This window comes from Lithobates pipiens, unplaced genomic scaffold, assembly GCF_037356315.1.
Source record: "Lithobates pipiens isolate NorthernLeopardFrog02 unplaced genomic scaffold, aLitPip1_a1.2 Scaffold_18, whole genome shotgun sequence".
In the NCBI taxonomy this organism is placed as follows: Eukaryota; Metazoa; Chordata; class Amphibia; order Anura; family Ranidae; genus Lithobates; species Lithobates pipiens.
The window spans coordinates 263304194-263322175 of NW_027507758.1; the positions used below are offsets into that span (position 1 = coordinate 263304194).

General features: G+C 41.7%; 1 protein-coding gene across 6 annotated transcripts in view; it reads right to left on the bottom strand.

Moving 5' to 3' along the window:
• Window positions 1–17982, bottom strand: part of LAMA2 (laminin subunit alpha 2) — a 1237914-nt gene that overhangs the window by 251457 nt on the left and 968475 nt on the right. For all 6 annotated transcript variants that reach the window (XM_077486899.1, XM_077486900.1, XM_077486895.1 and 3 more), the window contains one exon: window positions 16920–17031. In XM_077486899.1, the coding sequence (XP_077343025.1) occupies window positions 16920–17031 (112 nt within the window). The remainder of the gene's footprint in view (window positions 1–16919; window positions 17032–17982) is intronic.

Sequence of the window (17982 nt, forward strand, 5' to 3'; positions counted from 1 at the left end):
CCTCCAACACTACTGCACCTTGTCCTGCATCCTTCCCAGCAGCCAGAAGAGTGACCTAATGGGCCGTGAGTCAGCGGTAATATGCACCTTACCGCTGACCGCCCTGTCCAGCGAGGCAAGGACATTGCCTTCCACATGCCAGTAGAGAGCCGGAATCGCCTTCCGTGAGAAAAAGTGGCGTTTGGGGACCTTCCACTGAGGAACCGCACATTGTACAAACTCACGGAAGGGGGCCGAGTCTACCAACTGAAAAGGCAGCAGTTGAAGTGCTAGCAATTTAGCCAAGCTAGCATTCAACCGCTGGGCATGTGGATGGCTGGGAGTAAACTTCTTCCGCCGGTCCAGCAGCTGGGGCAGGGACATTTGCCTGCTATAATCGGACGTGGGTGTACCGCTAGCAGAGTTCCCGGAAGCACTTGGCTGTGACACACCTAATTCTACACCTTCATTCCTCTCAGAGCAGGTTTCAGAGAGGACTGAAGGTCTAGTGGGGTTGGAGATGCCAGCTGATGAGGAGCAAGGAGAGGTCCGCTTTGTTCTTTGGTGTGGGTCTTTGAGGTACGCTTGCCAACGAGCTGCATGGCAGGTCAACATATGTCTGGTCAAGCATGTGGTGCCCAAGCGGCTGATGTTTTGGCCACGTGAGATACGCTTGAGACATATGTTGCAAATAGCAGCGGTGCGATCTGATGCACTCGTCTCAAAAAAGGCCCACACCAAAGAACTTTTAGAATAACGCGCAGAGGCAGCGCTCTGCACAGGCGGAGCTCTGCGGTGTGATTCAGTCGGTGTGCTGCCCCTAAGCTGGCCCCCGGAGGGCATCCTGCCTCGTTGGACATGTGCCTCCTCCTCCTCCTCCTCCCTCCTTCCAGGCACCCATGTGGAGTCAGTGCCCTCATCATCCCCTCCCTCTTCTTCGCTGTAGCAAACCTGGCAGTATGCTGCAGCTTGTGGAACATGACTGCCAGATTGCTGTCCTTCTTGAGCATCCCCTCTCTCTGCGCTCACGCTACTGCCTTCCTCTAGCTGAGTGTCATCATCAGAGCCCACCAAACACTGGGCATCCTCCTGGAGCATGTACCCAACACTGTGCTCAAAGAGTTCAGGAGACTCCTCAGGAGGACGTGGTGGGTCTAGGGAAGGAGTCACTGATGATGACATTGAGAGGAGGGAAGACGATGCGTTGGCAGCTGCTTTGCGACTACCCTGAGACTGGGTGAGAGAGGATGAGGAGGATGAAGAGGGCTTGGTCATCCACTCTACCAAGTCGTTGGCATGTTGTGGTTCAACATGTCCAGCTGCCGAAAAGAAGGACAAGCATGTCCCATGGCCACGTGCTGATGACAATGCACCGCGTCCACGACCAGCACTGTTGTCTCTAGACACAGAGCCTGCTTGCCCTCTTTTATCGGCTCGCGCCTGTCTGCCTCTCCTTGCTGGCCTTCCAGACATGGTAATGGCCTGAAGGGAGTTGGGTAAAACAGCAGTTGGGTAGTTTATATTGTGCTGGAGGCACACACAACTTCCAATAACTCCTGCAGATGGCAATTGGGCTTAAATAGAGAACAGCTATGTAGGTGGATTATAGCGGTATGTACTGGGTACAGAGCACGCAGACAGCACGCACTATCTCCTAACACTACTGACTGCAAGCTCTATTATTAACGATAGATCACTAGCTATATAGGTTAGGTGAATATCGCGGTGTATACTGCGGTCAGGGCACGCAGACAATAACCAGAAAACAGCAGAGATAAAGGGGTATATACAGATGTATACTGTGCTGTGCTGGAGGCACACACAACTTCCAATAACTCCTGCAGATGGCAATTGGGCTCAAATAGAGAACAGCTATGTAGGTGGATTATAGCGGTATGTACTGGGTACAGAGCACGCAGACAGCACGCACTATCTCCTAACACTACTGACTGCAAGCTCTATTATTAAAGATATATAAATATAGTGAAGTGAATAGTGAATATAGCGGTGTATACTGCGGTCAGGGCACAGACAATAACCACTACACAACAGCAAGATAGGAAATCAGCCAAAAACGATCGGTGTGTACTGTGTTGAAGGTACACAGAACACCCACTGCTTCAGATGCTAACACACTACACGAGGCCGCCTCAATGGCGGCCTTATATAGTGTGGGGCGTGCACTACACAGCCTCAGCTATGATTGGCCACAGGCATCCTGCCTGTGGCCAATCATGGCTCTCCTCGCTGCTGGCGCTGCGATTGGCCAAGCATGCGGGGTCACAGTGCATGCTTGGCCAATCATGAGCCAGCAATGCACTGCGCCATCGCAGTGCATTGTGGGCCGTGCGCACCACACGAATTTTGACGCGAACGGATCAAGAGTTCGGATTTCGTCGAACAGCCAATGTTCGAGTCGAACGTACGTTCGACTCGAACACGAAGCTCATCCCTATTCCCCAGCAACATTTAGGGATCCCTGCTCAAAATAAAGAAGAATTTTTATTTTTTTCCTCAAGCAAAGCTCACCTAAGTAGCCCCATGAGCACAAATGTGAGCTTTTTGTTTCGGCTAAAGGTAAAATAATTTTTGCTGAAATTACTCATTACTCTGTGGCCTCCATATTTCCTTTGGCTTACATCTCCAGCTGTATAGCAGAAAATTCCAAGAAATTCTGAGATCAAAACACAGCTCTGTGAGCATTTAAGACGTTCAAAATAGCTGTGCTCACCCAAATTTAAGATTACTCTGTAACAATAGCCTAGAGGGTGACAGCATGTCAGTGTTTGGTCAGATTTAATGTGCTTTTGTAACCAATAGGTTCATTTTAATGTTTCCCCTGCCCACATATGCATAGAAGTAGTATACGGTATAAAGCAATTTTCAACTGAAAGCACCCACACAAAGAATAGTTTTACCTTGACATCTGTATGTGTTGTTTTCTACTAAAAATGTCTATGCTTCAGGCTTTTTATACTCCACTATAAGCACAGTCATATAAAGAACTATAAATAGTGAGGACGCATTTTGGAAATTACAGCATACACTGACTGAGCTGGCTATTGAAGCAATCTTCAACTGCTTTGTACCATACTAAGATAGTAGTAAAAAAAAAAGCACAATAAAACAATAAAAAAGCTATTTGATACGTAATTTGTGATTGTATTTAATCAACAATGTTTTAGAATTATGCTTTGCGAAAAAGCTTTTACTTTAAATCCTATTAAATTTCTGTACAGCTATGTAAAAGGATAATATACAACATAAATATCTGGTCTCTAAGAAGTACATTTATTTGTTTAGTTTTAGCTATGCAGTAAAAGCTAGCAGATTACAGCGAGATCAGAATATTCGATAAAACCTACAGAGAATGAAACAAAAATTGTGAAACATTCATGGATCATTCTGGTTTAAGACCTCAATGGGCAAGTTAGTGGCAGTAAAAATGTAAGCAATGTAAACAAGCAGACTTATTTTGCATAGATTAACTATGGAATTCATACTCTTTGGCAGTTAAAGCAGACACGGTACTAAAAGAATACCCAATAAATGTATACTTACACAGTATTGATGGCGTATACTGATAATGTTGTGACTTAAAAGGGCACATTTACAAAACTGTGAGTGTAAATAATTCACAATATATTAAAACACATTCACAATGAAGATTCACCTGCCATCCCACATTCACTGCTTTTTTAAATGATTTAACCACTTGCCAACCACATCCATAGTGAATTTGCTGCTACGGGCGGCAGTTCTGTGCAGAATATATGGGTGATACTGCACTTTCAGGTAGGAGCGCTCTTGCGCCCCCGGTGTGCGGCTTCTGCTGTGATTAGCCACAGCAGAAGCTGATCAGTGGGTGCCAGTCAATGGACATCTGGCGACACCCGCTGATCGTGAAGGAGAGAGGCTGGATGGAGCTCTGCATACGTAAGAAATGCAGAGCTTAGTCCTGACAAAGAGAAAGAGATGGAATTTCTTTCCCTGAAAAAGAGGGAAAAAATTCCATTGCATTACTTAGTAAAAACAGCACATATAGTATACACAAACACTGGTTAGGCACACATTTAACCCTTTGATCACCCTAGATCAGTGATTCTCAACTAGGGTTCCTCCAGAGGTTGCTAGGGGTTCCTTCAGCATTGGCAATTTCTGCCTCTCAGATAATTTTACAGTGACACCATTGATCTTTTTAGCTATCTGTAAGGAGGTAATTCTTCCCAATGACTACAAGTATGTATCATGAGTTGTAGATTTCAAATTTTTAGCAGGGTTCCCTGAGACCGGAGAACTATTTCAAGGGTTCTTCCATGTTGAAAAGGTTGAGAAAGGCTGCCCCCTTTCCAGCCAGTGTCATTAATACAGTGACAGTGCATATTTTTAGTACTGATCACTGTATTAGTGTCACTGGATCCCCCAAAAATGTCAGTAAGTGTCAGATTGACCGCTGCAATATCGCAGTACTGCTATAAGTCACAAAATCCAGTATATATCACAGCTGGCTCCCTAGTGCGCATGCGCAAAGCATGCTTTACTTTCTAACTGACACAGCAGCAGAGGAAGAAGGAGGGGGCCAGATTTCTGAGGGACAGTGCCATGGCGCTGAAAGGCACCTGAAAGGTGCCAAATGTGACACCGAAAGGGAGGGGGGAGCATATAAGTGGAAGTTCCACTTTTGGGTGAAACTCTGCTTTAAGCATTGGCTTTTTAACATGCTCAAGATTCCTGATGAAGACAATAGCAAAACATAACTGTGTAATGAACATCATTACAGTACAGTTGTGGTTTATTGTCTTTACTGAAAGCATATTTGACAGGATTACATTGCAAGAGGCTATTTGAGTGACAGGGACAAAGTATCGTGTTGTAAGGACAGTACCTGACCAAGGAACTTTATGGCAGGATAGCTGGATATTATTTAAATAAAGGCTGTAGATATAAAATTACTTTTGAACATGTTAACGATTATATCCACTTTAATTATCACTTCCAACTCTCTGAAAATAGCTATGGTATGGTAAGAATAGATATAACAGTAACCATATCCTTATAACTCATGAGACAAACAACTTTATAGGGGAAAGCAGGAAAAAAAGGAAATAGCGAGCCCACAGAATAGGAGACCACTTTTGCCAATTGCCCACACTGTTGTTTAAGAATGATTGTTTCAATTTGATATAGGTGGGAGGGGTATGTTCCTGACAGTCTGTGGCTTGGATAAGCTGCAAAACATCTTACATAGTGATGAGCAAAACTCCTTGGGTTTGGTTCAAGCAGGGTTGAGCAAACTTTATAGACGTTCGGGTGCCAACCCTATTGAAACCAATAGGAGCCAGATCTGTTAAGTTAAAAACTCTAATTTTCTGGGCCAATAGGCAAGTGGGTGTCGAAAAAATTAGCACAAGGGTGGGCACTGACCTGGGGAACATATACCAATGTAAAAAAACATTAAAAAAATCTACTTAGCCAGGAGAAGGGATTTTTTAATTGCTAAAAGTGAAACATCAGAAATGTCAAATTCTTTTAATTAACATGCCCGGGGGATGTCTCAATCATGCCAGTGAAGAGGTGCATCTCTGTGATGTGCAGAAAGTGTGGCACAATCTGTCACTGGCTATGCCCGTTGGACAATGACTGATTAGTGTACCGAATCCCAATCAAAGCAGCTCACATGACAGTTGTAAACAATGGATGGCTTTCTTTCATGCCATCCATTGTGTACAGTTGTGTTGCTAGCTGTAATTGGTCAATGTGATCACATGGTACAGAAAGGGGCAAACACAGTTCATTTGTACCATGTGATTAGCTCTGGTCAATCACAGCTAATCAACATGAATGAATTTCATTCAGTAATATGTTTGCTAATAGCAATGAAGTGCACTGCTATAAGAAATCATAATGTATAGAAAAAATCCTGACCACTTCCCCAAAGTAGTACAATGTTACTATGGTAGCATTATATTTCTCTGGTCACAGTGTGTTCAAAAAAAAAAAAAAAAAAAAGAAATACATACTGTCACCAGTCAGTGTCCCTGATCGCCGCCATCCCAGTTATATGAAGATGCTGTACTGCACTGGTGACTTTAAATTATAAAACTTTAAAAAAACTCACCATGCCTCTTATTAAATACCTTGGACTGTCTACTTTCCAAAAAGGGGTAATTTGAAGGGTATTTATACTGTTCTGACATTTTTGGGTCTTAAGAAAGGATAATAATAATAATAACTTTCGTACAGACTAAATTTAATACACTGATTTGGGTTATTTCCATGAAGGAATCGTAGCAGAATACACTTTGGCCTAAATTTATGAAGAACAATTATTTATTTGCAGTTTCCAGTGGTGATTAAATACCACCAGAAGACAGTTCTAGTTGTGTGAACAAAATGATAAAAAGTTAATTTGGTTTCAATGTTGCATGTCTCTTCACCCGACATATTTTCGGGCTGTTTCTCAAAGAGCGGGGACTCTGGACGTAGATCTTCTAGCATCCAGTTCAACATAAAGTTAGTCAACTTTGTGATCAGAACAAAGGATCCATTCACATGCAGAACAGATGCGTTGGTGATACCGTAGGATCAGTTCTCACTGATCTATGCATTTCCACCTATTCATTTGCTGCCTCGACTTCTTTGCAGGATCAAGCTGGAAAGAAAATCAGTAATTTTGGCTACACCAGCATTGTCCAGAATGTCATGGTATGCAGAAATCGTAAAGATGGCAGTGGAGGATCCATGGTCCTTCCACTAAGGCCAGACCTGCTCTCACAGGGGCCGATATTCCATCCTACATAACAAACACTAAATTTAATGGCCTGACTATTGAAACCCACATTCTGAAAGAAACGTGGGCTTTCCTGGTCAGTTATCTCTACTTTGATTAATGCAAGGAAACCAGATTCCAGAACTCTATATTATAGAGCAGCGTTTCTCAACTCCAGTCCTCAAGGCACCCCAAAAGGTCATGTTTTCAGGATTTCCATTATTTTGCACAGGTGATTGGATCAGGTTCACTGCCTTAGTAATTACCACACCCATTTCATCTGAGGGAAATCCTGAAAACATGACCTGTTGGGCACCTTGAGGACTGGAGTTGAGAAACACCGTTATAGAGTCTGGAAGGCTTATGTTTCCTGGTGTGAATCCAAGGGTTGGCACCCTCGGAGATATATCATAGCCAGGCTTTTTGCCTTTCTACAATTAGGCCTAGAAATTAAGTTGGCCTCGAGTATTATTAAGGGTCAAGTCTCAGCCTCATTGACTTTATTTCAAAGACCGCGTGGTACGCATTCATTAGTCTGGGGTTTCATACAAGGGGTGATGCTGATTAATTCGCCAGTTAAATCACCTTTAAGCCCTTGGGACTTGAATTTAGTTTTGTCAGTGTTACAAAAACAGCCATTTGAACAGATACAGCATATTCCCTTAGTCCTTCTGACAAGGAAACGGGTATTTTTTGGTTACTATATCCTCAGCCAGGAAGGTTTCGGAATTGGCTGATCTTTCTAGTAAAGAACGATATTTGATTTTTCCTGAGGACAGAGTGGTGTTACGCACTCGTCCAGACTTTTTTACCAAAAGTGGTTTCAGGTTTTCACCTGAACCAAGATATTGTCCTTCCATGTTTTTTTTTCAAAACCATGTTCCAGGAAAGAAAAATCACTACACTGACTTGATGTGGTGAGAGCAGTGAAAATCTATTTAAAGGCAACTGCTCAGATTTGTAAGACTGATGTCTTATTTATTCTGCCAGAGTGTCCAAAGAAAGGATAGGCAGCGTCAAAATCCACTGTTGCTAAGTGGATTTGGCAAGTTATAATTCAAACTTATGATTTAAGGGGTAATATTGCCCCTTTTCAAGTTAAGGCACACTCTACCAGGGCGGTTAGTGCTTTTTGGGCAGTGCATCACCAGGCCTCCATGGCTCAGATCTGTAAAGCCAGAACTTGGTCTTCAGTGCATACATTCACCAAATTTTATCAGGTGGATGTAAGGAGGTATGAGGATATCGCCTTTGGGCACAGTGCGCTACAGGCAGCAGTATAAGTCCTCAAGTCTGGGGGTACCCTGCGGGTTGTCTCTCCCTCCCTTCAAGTTTCATTGCTATGGGACATCCCATTAAGTAATTACTTAGGCTCTGTGTTCCATGATGTATGATAAAGAAAAAATAGGATTTTTATTACAGCTTACCTGTAAAATCCTTTTCTTGGCGTACATCATGGAACATAGAGGTCCCTCCCCTCTTTTGGGATTTAAGTATATTGCTTTGCTACAAAAACTGATGTGCTCCTGGAAAGAGGAATAAACTCTGACGGTCTTTCTGATGGAGTTTCCGACTGAGTTCTGACCAAACATACTTGCCTACACATGATCACACCAAAGTTTGTTCGTTTCGAACGTGATGACGTACAACGGGACTAGAAAAGGAAGTTCAATAGCCAGTAGCAAAAAGCTGCCCTTGCTTCGTATTAGGTACGTTGGGCTAGCATACAGACAAATGGTTTTCCTGATAGAAATTGATTCCATGGGAAAGATTTAAAACATGTTCTATTTCTAAGTTTCTAAGTTTGTCAGGCGTTTTTAAAAAAAAAAGTCCACTGAAGCCCACACACGATTGGAATATCCGATGAAATGATTCTGTCGGACATTTTCTGCCGGAAAGTCCGGTTGTGTGTACGCTGCATTAGGCTCTGTATCCCATGATGTACTCCAATAAAAGGATTTTACAGCCAAGTTGTAATAAAAATCCTATTTTTTTCATTTTTAACACTAATGAAAATCAGGTAAGTAAGATGTATGGAACTAAAACTAATAAAGTACACATATGAACTGTAGACATAATTTGTAAGGACATAATACAATAATAATATATTTTCAATCTGTTTCCAGATCAACAGAGCAAGGACAAAACTAAAATAGGTTTACTCAGAGTATTGATCAGGTATACAGACTGTTATACAATTAAATGTTATTTTTGCATTGTCTAAAGTGCTCTACAATGTGACCAGCGAAGCACACACATCATCCTAAAACAATGCGTTTAAAAAGCTTATCAGTTTAGAAATGGATTAAACTACACATCTTTGTCTGAAGCTTATTTCAGGACTTCACTGAAATCCAAATCTGTGCTCTGTTTCTTTGATCTTGCCTTGAAAGCCAAATCCTTGAATTGAGTTAAAGATGCCAGGATTGACTGCCAGGATTGACTGTTTAAGCTACGGCTGCTTAAAGCTCTTAGGATATTGTGTAATAAAATAGCTCCACTGTAATAGGTATTTTCAGAGGTTCAGGGAAATTCTTTCTAATCTATTTCATGTTTTATGTGGCTGTACCTGAAAACAAGTCTCAAAAAGAGTACGCAAATGAACTTCTTCCTTCAGGCTGTGTGAAATTCTTTGAACTGAACAACCAGTATAAAATGTGCAATTCCAGGTGCGGAAATATTATTTTTTTACCAAATCAGATTATGATCATTCATTTGTAAATCAAAAGAAGTTATTTGGATTCATAAAATGTTGGATACCAAAATGTATTTTTCTTGTTAAGCATACTGTATCTAAATATAATACATGTATGTTCATTTTTTATCTTCAATATCTCTAAATATTGATATAGTATAGTGAAAACACAGTGTTCTAATAGAACCAGCATCAAAACACATGAATCGCTATGCTTAAAAAAAAAAAAAAACATTTTGGATAGAGTAATAATGGGGCTATAACCCTTGCCAGTTTTTTTTTTCCCCATTTCTGTTGCATTTTGGAGATTTACCTTCACTTCCTGTTCCATAGTCAAAACAGGAAGTGAGAGGAAATCTCACCAACATGAACACATTTCTGGTTGGGGCAGTTTCTTTCATTTTCTGTGATAATGATAAAAGGACAAATAGAGTGAATCTCTATAAAGGGGAAACAGATATGATTCACAAATAGACAGATGTTCTAATCCCTCTCCACTTAATCCAAAAATCCACCCAAAAAACGTTTACCTTTAGTTATACTTTAAATGCAATATAAAGAATATATTTTTTCCTAGGTCATTAATAAAGTTTATTAAGTAAGAACAAGTAAACTGCCATCTTCAAACAATCAAATAACTTGATAGAGAGTATTTTAGTAAATCTTAGCAATTAACTTATCTTAATTGCTCCTTTTTGATCTGTTTAATATACCTATAAAAGCAGTTTGTATAATTCAAAGGAAAAGCTGAACACTAATGATGTATTTACATGCAAAACATTAGTCAGCCAACAAGCTTCAGCAGATGGTCCCACCCCCAGAACATCCCTCTGACAGGGGCGGACTGACCATTCGGTCACTCGGTCACGGACCGAGGGCCCGGCCACTAGGGGGCCCCATCAGGGTTGTCAGCCATAATAAAAACCAGGGACAGTATGTAAAAAATCTATGTTTTTTTTACTTCTGTCCCTGAAATGTCCCTTACCGACATACTTTTAATGCAAAAATCCCGAGATTGTAGTTGCCCCGCCTCTCCACTGCCTCCTCAGCCAATGGGAAAACAGTGTACCCGCCCCCTTCTTCAGCGCGGCTTATTCGAGATATGAGCAGGAGATGCCGACAGCTGGAGGAGAGAAGAAGAAGAAGGAGGGGGAGGGCACAGCCTGCAGCCTGATAGAAGGTAAGCAACTGATTATGAGTGGTTTACCCTTGTCAGCAAGGGGGAGGGGGGAGGCTGTGTTTGCTCAAGCAGAGCTCTTCCTGTCTCTGAAGCAGTTAGATCGTTTGTCTGAGGAGAAGTGAACTGCTTCTGGAGGATGTGCTGAATGTCTCCCCCCCCCCCCCCCCATCTGTGCTACACCTCCCTACTCATTACCTGCTTACCAGTACACAGGCACAGTCCCCTCACATGCATTACTATTCCTGTGTCTGTGAGCTGCTGGGGTACTACAAGTCCCAGCATGCCAGGAGATGGAGGCAGCAGTGTGTTCCATCAGACTTTTTTGGGTAAAAAGTGCTGTACTGTGCATGCATGTGTATACTGTGTGTGTGTATATATATATATACTGTGTGTGTATACTGTGCATGCGTGTGTGTATATACTGTGTGTATATATACTGTGCAGGCATGTGTCTGTGTCTATAGTGTGTGTGTGTATCTATCTATCTATCTATATATATATATATATAGTGTGTGTGTATATATATACTGTGCACTTGTGTGTGTATATATATAATGTGCACTTGTGTGTGTATATACTGTGCAGGCATGTGTCTGTGTCTATACTGTGTGCGTGTGTGTGTATACTGTGCACTAGTGTGTGTGTGTGTGTGTCTGTAAGTATACTGTGTCTGTGTGTTACTGTGCATGCGTGTAGGTATACTGTGCATGCATGTGTTTGTGTATATACTGTGCATCTGTGTGTACTGTGCATGCGTGTGTGTATACTGTATGATCCATGTGTGCTCACTGCCGCTCAACAGAATTTGATCCAACAATCCTGTGCCCGTGAAAAATGCCCTTGTTGCCATTCGGAGCCATCTGATTGGTGCACTGCTGAGCTCAACCTCGGATCAGGCAGCAAGGCAGGTCTGGGTGCACACCTGTGCAGTGATAACATGGTGCACAGCTTTTATTCATATGCCCCACTGCCCGATCTGAGGCCAACCACTGCAGTTCACTATTCCGCTGACTCTACGACAGCACATGTGCAGTTCAGAGCCTGCAACATGTGGCTTTATTTTTTTTTTTTAAAGGCCTTGCCCACCAGCTGCCTACCTCATGAAGCACCAAGGTGCAAAGGTGTGTGTGTGTGTGTGTGTGTGTGTGTGTGTGTGTGTGTATATTCATGGAAGGTGGCACTCTGGGGGCTCTGCCGTAGGGCATGTCAAAAGTGTCCAATCTGTCTGCCATAATGTCGCAGTCCCGCTGCCATTACTAGTAAAAGAAAAAAATATATAATAAAAATGCCATAAATCTATCCCCTATTTTGTAGACGCTATAACTTTTGCGCAAACCAATCAATATACGTTTATTGTGATTTTTATTTTTTAATAAAAATATGTAGAAGAATACATATTGGCCTAAACTCTGGAAAAAAAATGTGTGTATATCTATCCATCTCTCTATCTATCTTACTTTTTTTTTTTTATAGTATAAAGTAAAAAATATTGCTTTTTAAAAAAAAAGTGTCTGCCTTTTTTTCGTTTATAGCGCAAAAACTAAAAATCCCACAAAAGAAAGCTCTATTTGTGGGAACTAAAGGACATCAATTTTGTTTGGGTACAACCTCGCACGACTGCGCAATTGTCAGCTAAAGCGACACAGTGCCGAATCGCAAAAAGTGCTCTGGTCAGGGAGGGGGTAAATACTTCCGGGGCTGAAGTGGTTAAGACTCTCCCATTGACCATGCCCATTGTTCGCCATGGTTCACTATGCATGCCACAGATCATCATCTCCCTGGTAGGGGTCCCAGTGCAGTATTTTGCCCAGGGGACCATGATGTTAAGGTGGCACTGCCCATTAGAGGCTCGTGGTGCCTTTACTGGGTCACCAGCTCTAGGTCTCCTGCCACCCTGCATGTCGCCGAGCTTGGTGCCCCTCCTCTAAAAAAAAAAAAAAATGGCTGCCACGTGGCGGCCATCTGTAAGCCTGGGGGCCCCATAATCTCTTATTGCCCGGGGGCCCCATAAGTTGCCAGTCCGCCCCTGCCCTCTGACATGTTTCACCTGATGGACTTGAAGTGGTAGTAAAGCCTAATTATACTATTCTTAAAAATGTTCACTGCCCCCTCCTCCTACCTATACTGCAAAACCTGTAAGCCCTTGTAGACACGGTCGGACATTTCAACAACAAAATCCGTCCGAAACTGGCGTTGCATACACACGGTCGGACAAAGTTGTTGGAAAATCCGATCATTCGTAACGTGATGACCTTATTTAGTTGCGACCGGACTACATTCAGGCTAGTAGCCAATAACTTTGGTCTAGGAATTTGATGTGTGGCACTTTGTCCATTCGGAATTCTCTACAAACGATCGGACAAAGTCCGATCGGATCATGTTGTCGGAAAATTTTATATCCAGCTCTCAAACTTCGTTGGTTGGACATTCCGACGGAAAAAGTCAGATGAAGCCCACACACGGTCGGATTATCCGACAACACGGTCCGATCTGTCATTTTCCGCCAGAATGTCCAACCGTGTGTGCAAGGGCTAAAAAGATCTGTGTACTTGTCTTTTTTTAATTTGGGCTGGTCATATGATCCAGCAGCTCTTGCTCTCCTGTCCAAAATTTCCTGGTATTGCTGACACCTTAAAGTGATTGTAAAGTCTTGTGTTTTGTTTTTTTCTATAAAAATAACAAACATGTTATACTTACCTGCTCTGTGCAGTAGTTTTGGTGCTCCTGGCTAGGGATGGGTGAACGGTTTGGCCCGAGCATAAGTTCGGGCCAATCTTTGATTGTTTGGACGTTTGATGAAGAATGAACAATATGCGGTGTTCGCAGCAAATTCAAAAGCCGCAGAACACAGTTAAAGTCTATGGGACACTAACATCAAAAACCAAAAGTGCTCATTTTAAAGGCTTATATGCAAGTTATTATCATAAAAAGTGTTTGGGGACCTGGGTCCTGCCCCAGGGGACATGAATCAATGCAAAAAAAGTTTTAAAAACGGCAGTTTTTTTCGGGAGTAGTGATTTTAATAATGCTTAAAGTGAAACAATAAAAATGAAATATTCCTTTAAATATCATGCCTAGGGTGGTGTTTGTAGTATGCCTGTAAAGTGGCACTGTTTTCCTGTGTTTAGAACAATACCACAGCAAAATTACATTTCTAAAGGAAAAAAGCCATTTAAAACTGATCATGTCTGTAATGTATTAAAAATAAACTTTAATAAAAAAATAAATGTAGTGTTCCCCCCCAAAACCCATACCAGACCCTTATCCGAGTACACAACCTGGCAGGCCGTAGAAAAGAGAGAGACAAGAGAGCGCCCCCCCTCCTGAACCATACCAGGCCACATGCCCTCAATATGGGGAGGGTGCTTTGGTGTAGCCCCCCAAATCCCGGCCTTCCCCCCTATGTGAATTGGTAAAGGGTACATTGTACCCCTACCATTTCACAAAAAAGGTACTGCTCTAAACATGGGAAAATGGTGCCACTTTACAGGCATACTATAGACACCCCCCAGGCATAATATTTAAAGGAATATTTCAATTTTATTGTTTCACTTTAAGCATTATTAAAACCACTGCTCCCGAAAAAACTGACGTTTTTAAAACTTTTTTTAGCATTGATACATGGGGCAGGACCCGTCTCCCCAGACACTTTTTATGACAAGAACTTGCATATAAGCCTTTAAAATTAGCACTTTTGATTTTTCATGTTAGTGACTTTAACAGTGTTCACGTTTTCCACCAAATTTTTTGTCTGTTCGCATTTTCTGGTGCGAACCGAACCGGGGGGGGGGGGGGGGTGTTCAGCTCATCCTTACTCCTGGCCCCTCCCTCCTGTTGAGTGCCCACACAGCAAGTAGCTTGCTATGGCGGCACCCGAGCCAAGCTGCAGCTCTGTGTATCCATTCAGACATGGAGCAGTGGTTTGGCCCTGCCCCTCTCTCTCCTCATTGGCTAACTGACTTTGATTGACAGCAGATGGAGTCAATGGCACTGCTGCTGTGCCCCATTCAATCAGGAGGGAGAGTCCCGAATAACCGAGGGATGTATGGACATCGATGGATCGAGATGGGGCTCAGGTAAGTAGTAGCGGGGCTGATGGGGGCTGCTGCACACAGAAGGCTTTTTATCTGAATGCATAGAATTTGTGGATTTTTTTAGGGGTCATATATATATCATCCTCTTGGGGTTGGGACCCTGCTAGCTAATGCTATTGAGCCATTATGTATTAGATAGGAGAGGTTAGTATAATAATATATTGTTGGATGAATGAAAGTATTTTGGAATATTATATTGGTTATTGTTCTCACCTAGGTGCATCCCAGCATCTACTCATCCATCTTTCCTCCTTTTTTGACATGGGCATATTGATTCTCCTTTTTTACGTGGAGTAGGTGAACCTATCTTGTGTAAGTCTGTATGCTAAATTAAGTATAGTCCATTTTTTTCTCTTTTTTTTTATGAGGACATTTTGATTATTATATTTTCTTGCATGAGATATGTGTACTTCATACCTGTTTGACATGAAACTATCCTCAATCTCATGTGGTTCTCCTCCAGGTTCTTAATATGAGGTTCTGTTGTTGCAAATCACTAAGTAATCGGTTCTGAAGAAGCTATTAAGTGAAATATGTCAACCATTTCTGTGATATTTTTTGTAACTATTGTATTGAACCTTACAATTAATTGGATGTTTTTTTTATCATGTGTGCTTTCTGTGTGTACATTTTGTTACAATAAATGTATTCTTTATTAACTTGTGCATAAAATCCCTCACTGGCACCACAATAATCCATCATGTTGGTTCTCTATCTATGCATGTACCTGACCTGTATGCTTTGGCCAATCACAGCACAATGTGCTGTGAGAGCCATGATTGGCCAAAGGCAGGGTGCCACTCAGTCCACGCCCCACACTGTATAAGGCTTCTTACACATTGGCCGTGTATAGTGGTAATTAAGAGAGAGATTAGACATGGTAGTTAGTGGATTGATTGTGCAGTCAGTGTAGTATATATAATACAGTGCAGAGTATATAGTACAGTCAGTGTAGTATATATAAGTGCAGTGTAGTGTATATAGTGTAGTGTATATAAGCAGTGCAGAGTATATAGTGTAGTGCAAAGTATATAATACAGTGTATTAAAGTGGTTAAGAGGAACCCAATGACAGAATTAAGAAAAAAATGGTGTGGGGTCCCCCCAAAATCCATACTAGGCCCTTTGGGTCTGGCATAGATTTTAAGGGGAACTCCATGGCAAAATAAAAAAAAATGACTTGGAGCCCCCCAAAATCCATACCAGATCCTTATCCGAGCATGGCAGGCCAGGAAAGGGGGGGATAAGTGAGCACCCCCCCTCCTGAACCATACCAGGCCGCTTGCACTCAAAATAGGGAGGGTGCTTCGGGGTGCCCCCAAAAGCACCTCAATCCCATATTGATGGGGACAAGAGCCTCTTCCTGACAACCCTGGCTGGTGGTTGTCAGGATCTGCTGGTGGGGGGCTTATCAGAATCTGGAAGCCCCCTTTAACAAGCGGACCCCTCTATGTGAATGGGCATCGGGAACATTGTACCCCTACCCATTCACCAAAAAAGTGTTAAAAAGTAAAAACCACAAGAGACAGTTTTTGACAAGTTCATTATTAAAAAAGAAAAAAAGTGTCCCACAATGTAAATCCACTGTAAATCCACTGTCAAGCCTGACTGACCCAAAAAATAGCAAAATTGCAAACGCTGCTGTGTCTTCACTTTGACAGCTCTTATATAGGCAAGGGCGGAGCCACCTGGTGACCCCCTTTCTGATGTCATGTAACATCATATGACGTCAGAAGGGGGGAGGTCACCCGGTAACTTACATATAAGCTTTTAAAATTATGACTTGATTTTTCATGTTCATATCCCATAGATTTTAATAGGCTTCACCTATTTGCTAGAACTTTTTGCCTGTTTGAGGTGTTCTGGGGCAAACCGAACCAGGGGTGTTCGCCCCATCCCTAATTGTAAAGCGCTGCACAAACTGTTGCCGCTTATATAAATCCTGTATAATAATAATAAGCAGAAATCTAATAATTACAACTAGAGAGGAAAAATCATAAAATTAATCTCAATAAAACATTTTGTATGAACTTTAATGGCTCGATTCCAATAGTTAGGCCTGCAAAAATTCAGATTTTCAATTAAAATTCCAGGTTTGAACAAATGCTAATCAATTGCAGAAAGATTTTAATAATCTTCTTACAACTTAATTTTTTTTTAAATTATGTCTTTTGTTTCTTGTATAAAACAATCACAGTCTTACCTTTTGATGCCTGCAGGGTATCCTTCACAAAATCTTTCAGTTGTTTCGCCCTCTCATTTGTCCTTTCTGCATCTTTCCCAGTTTGTTCTCCATCTGCAGATACTTTTGCAGCCTGTCAATCATTTGAGAGAGAAAGGAAAACCAATTGTAGTAATAGGTTTTTCAGTGGCTACAAAACTATTTTAGAAGGCAGCTCTCGGATGACCTTTGCTTTTATATATACTTTCCTTCAGAGTCAAAAGAAATCAATATTGTATTGATCATATCAACTGGAAATTAAATATGATGCACAGGTTAGCAAATAAATTGCATTAGTTTCCCATTAACTAAATATAGGTTGTTTTTATTTCAACGTCAGCTTAGTGTTCTTTATAAAAAAATTATGTAGGTAAGCTGCAGCCAGCTATTGAAAGATTATTTAAAGCACTAAGCAGATACCTTCAGAAAGAGGAAACAAATAGAATTAAGTTTAATTTGTCCATTGATCGAACTGTATCTAGCATCATCTGTGAGCCTTCTCCCTCAGGCATGTTTGCATGAAAGAATGGTTCATCCTGGTAAAACTTACTCTAGAAAGACATCTAAATCGATAGTGAATTCTGATGAAAACATTTTTCCTTCCTTTAATATACAACCCATTGACTGAAAATAGAACAGGCTTGCGCCAACTTTAAAACAAAAACTACAGTAAGCTACCCTACCTCATATGTGCATAATAATCTTGTTAGATATTTTAAGCTAGCCAATTTAATTTACTAGCGGTTCTGAAAATAGCATCACATCACTCATTTAAATTATAAAATCTGCCAGACTATGCCCCCCCCACTACATTGGGTCCAAGTGACCACTTACAACACAAGTTTGGACAGAACCTTGACTGTTCAGGTGTTTGAAGAAACACCTGAACATTATTGCGCTTGGCAAGAGCCAAACATCACATATAAAAGTGAGGATACTTCTGTGGTTATACATGATAGCTTTTCTTTGTCGGTGGTTGTTAAGGTCAGTGGGTGCAGGCACCACCAAGTCCTTACCAACCAGTGACTACACTAGCCCCATTCAG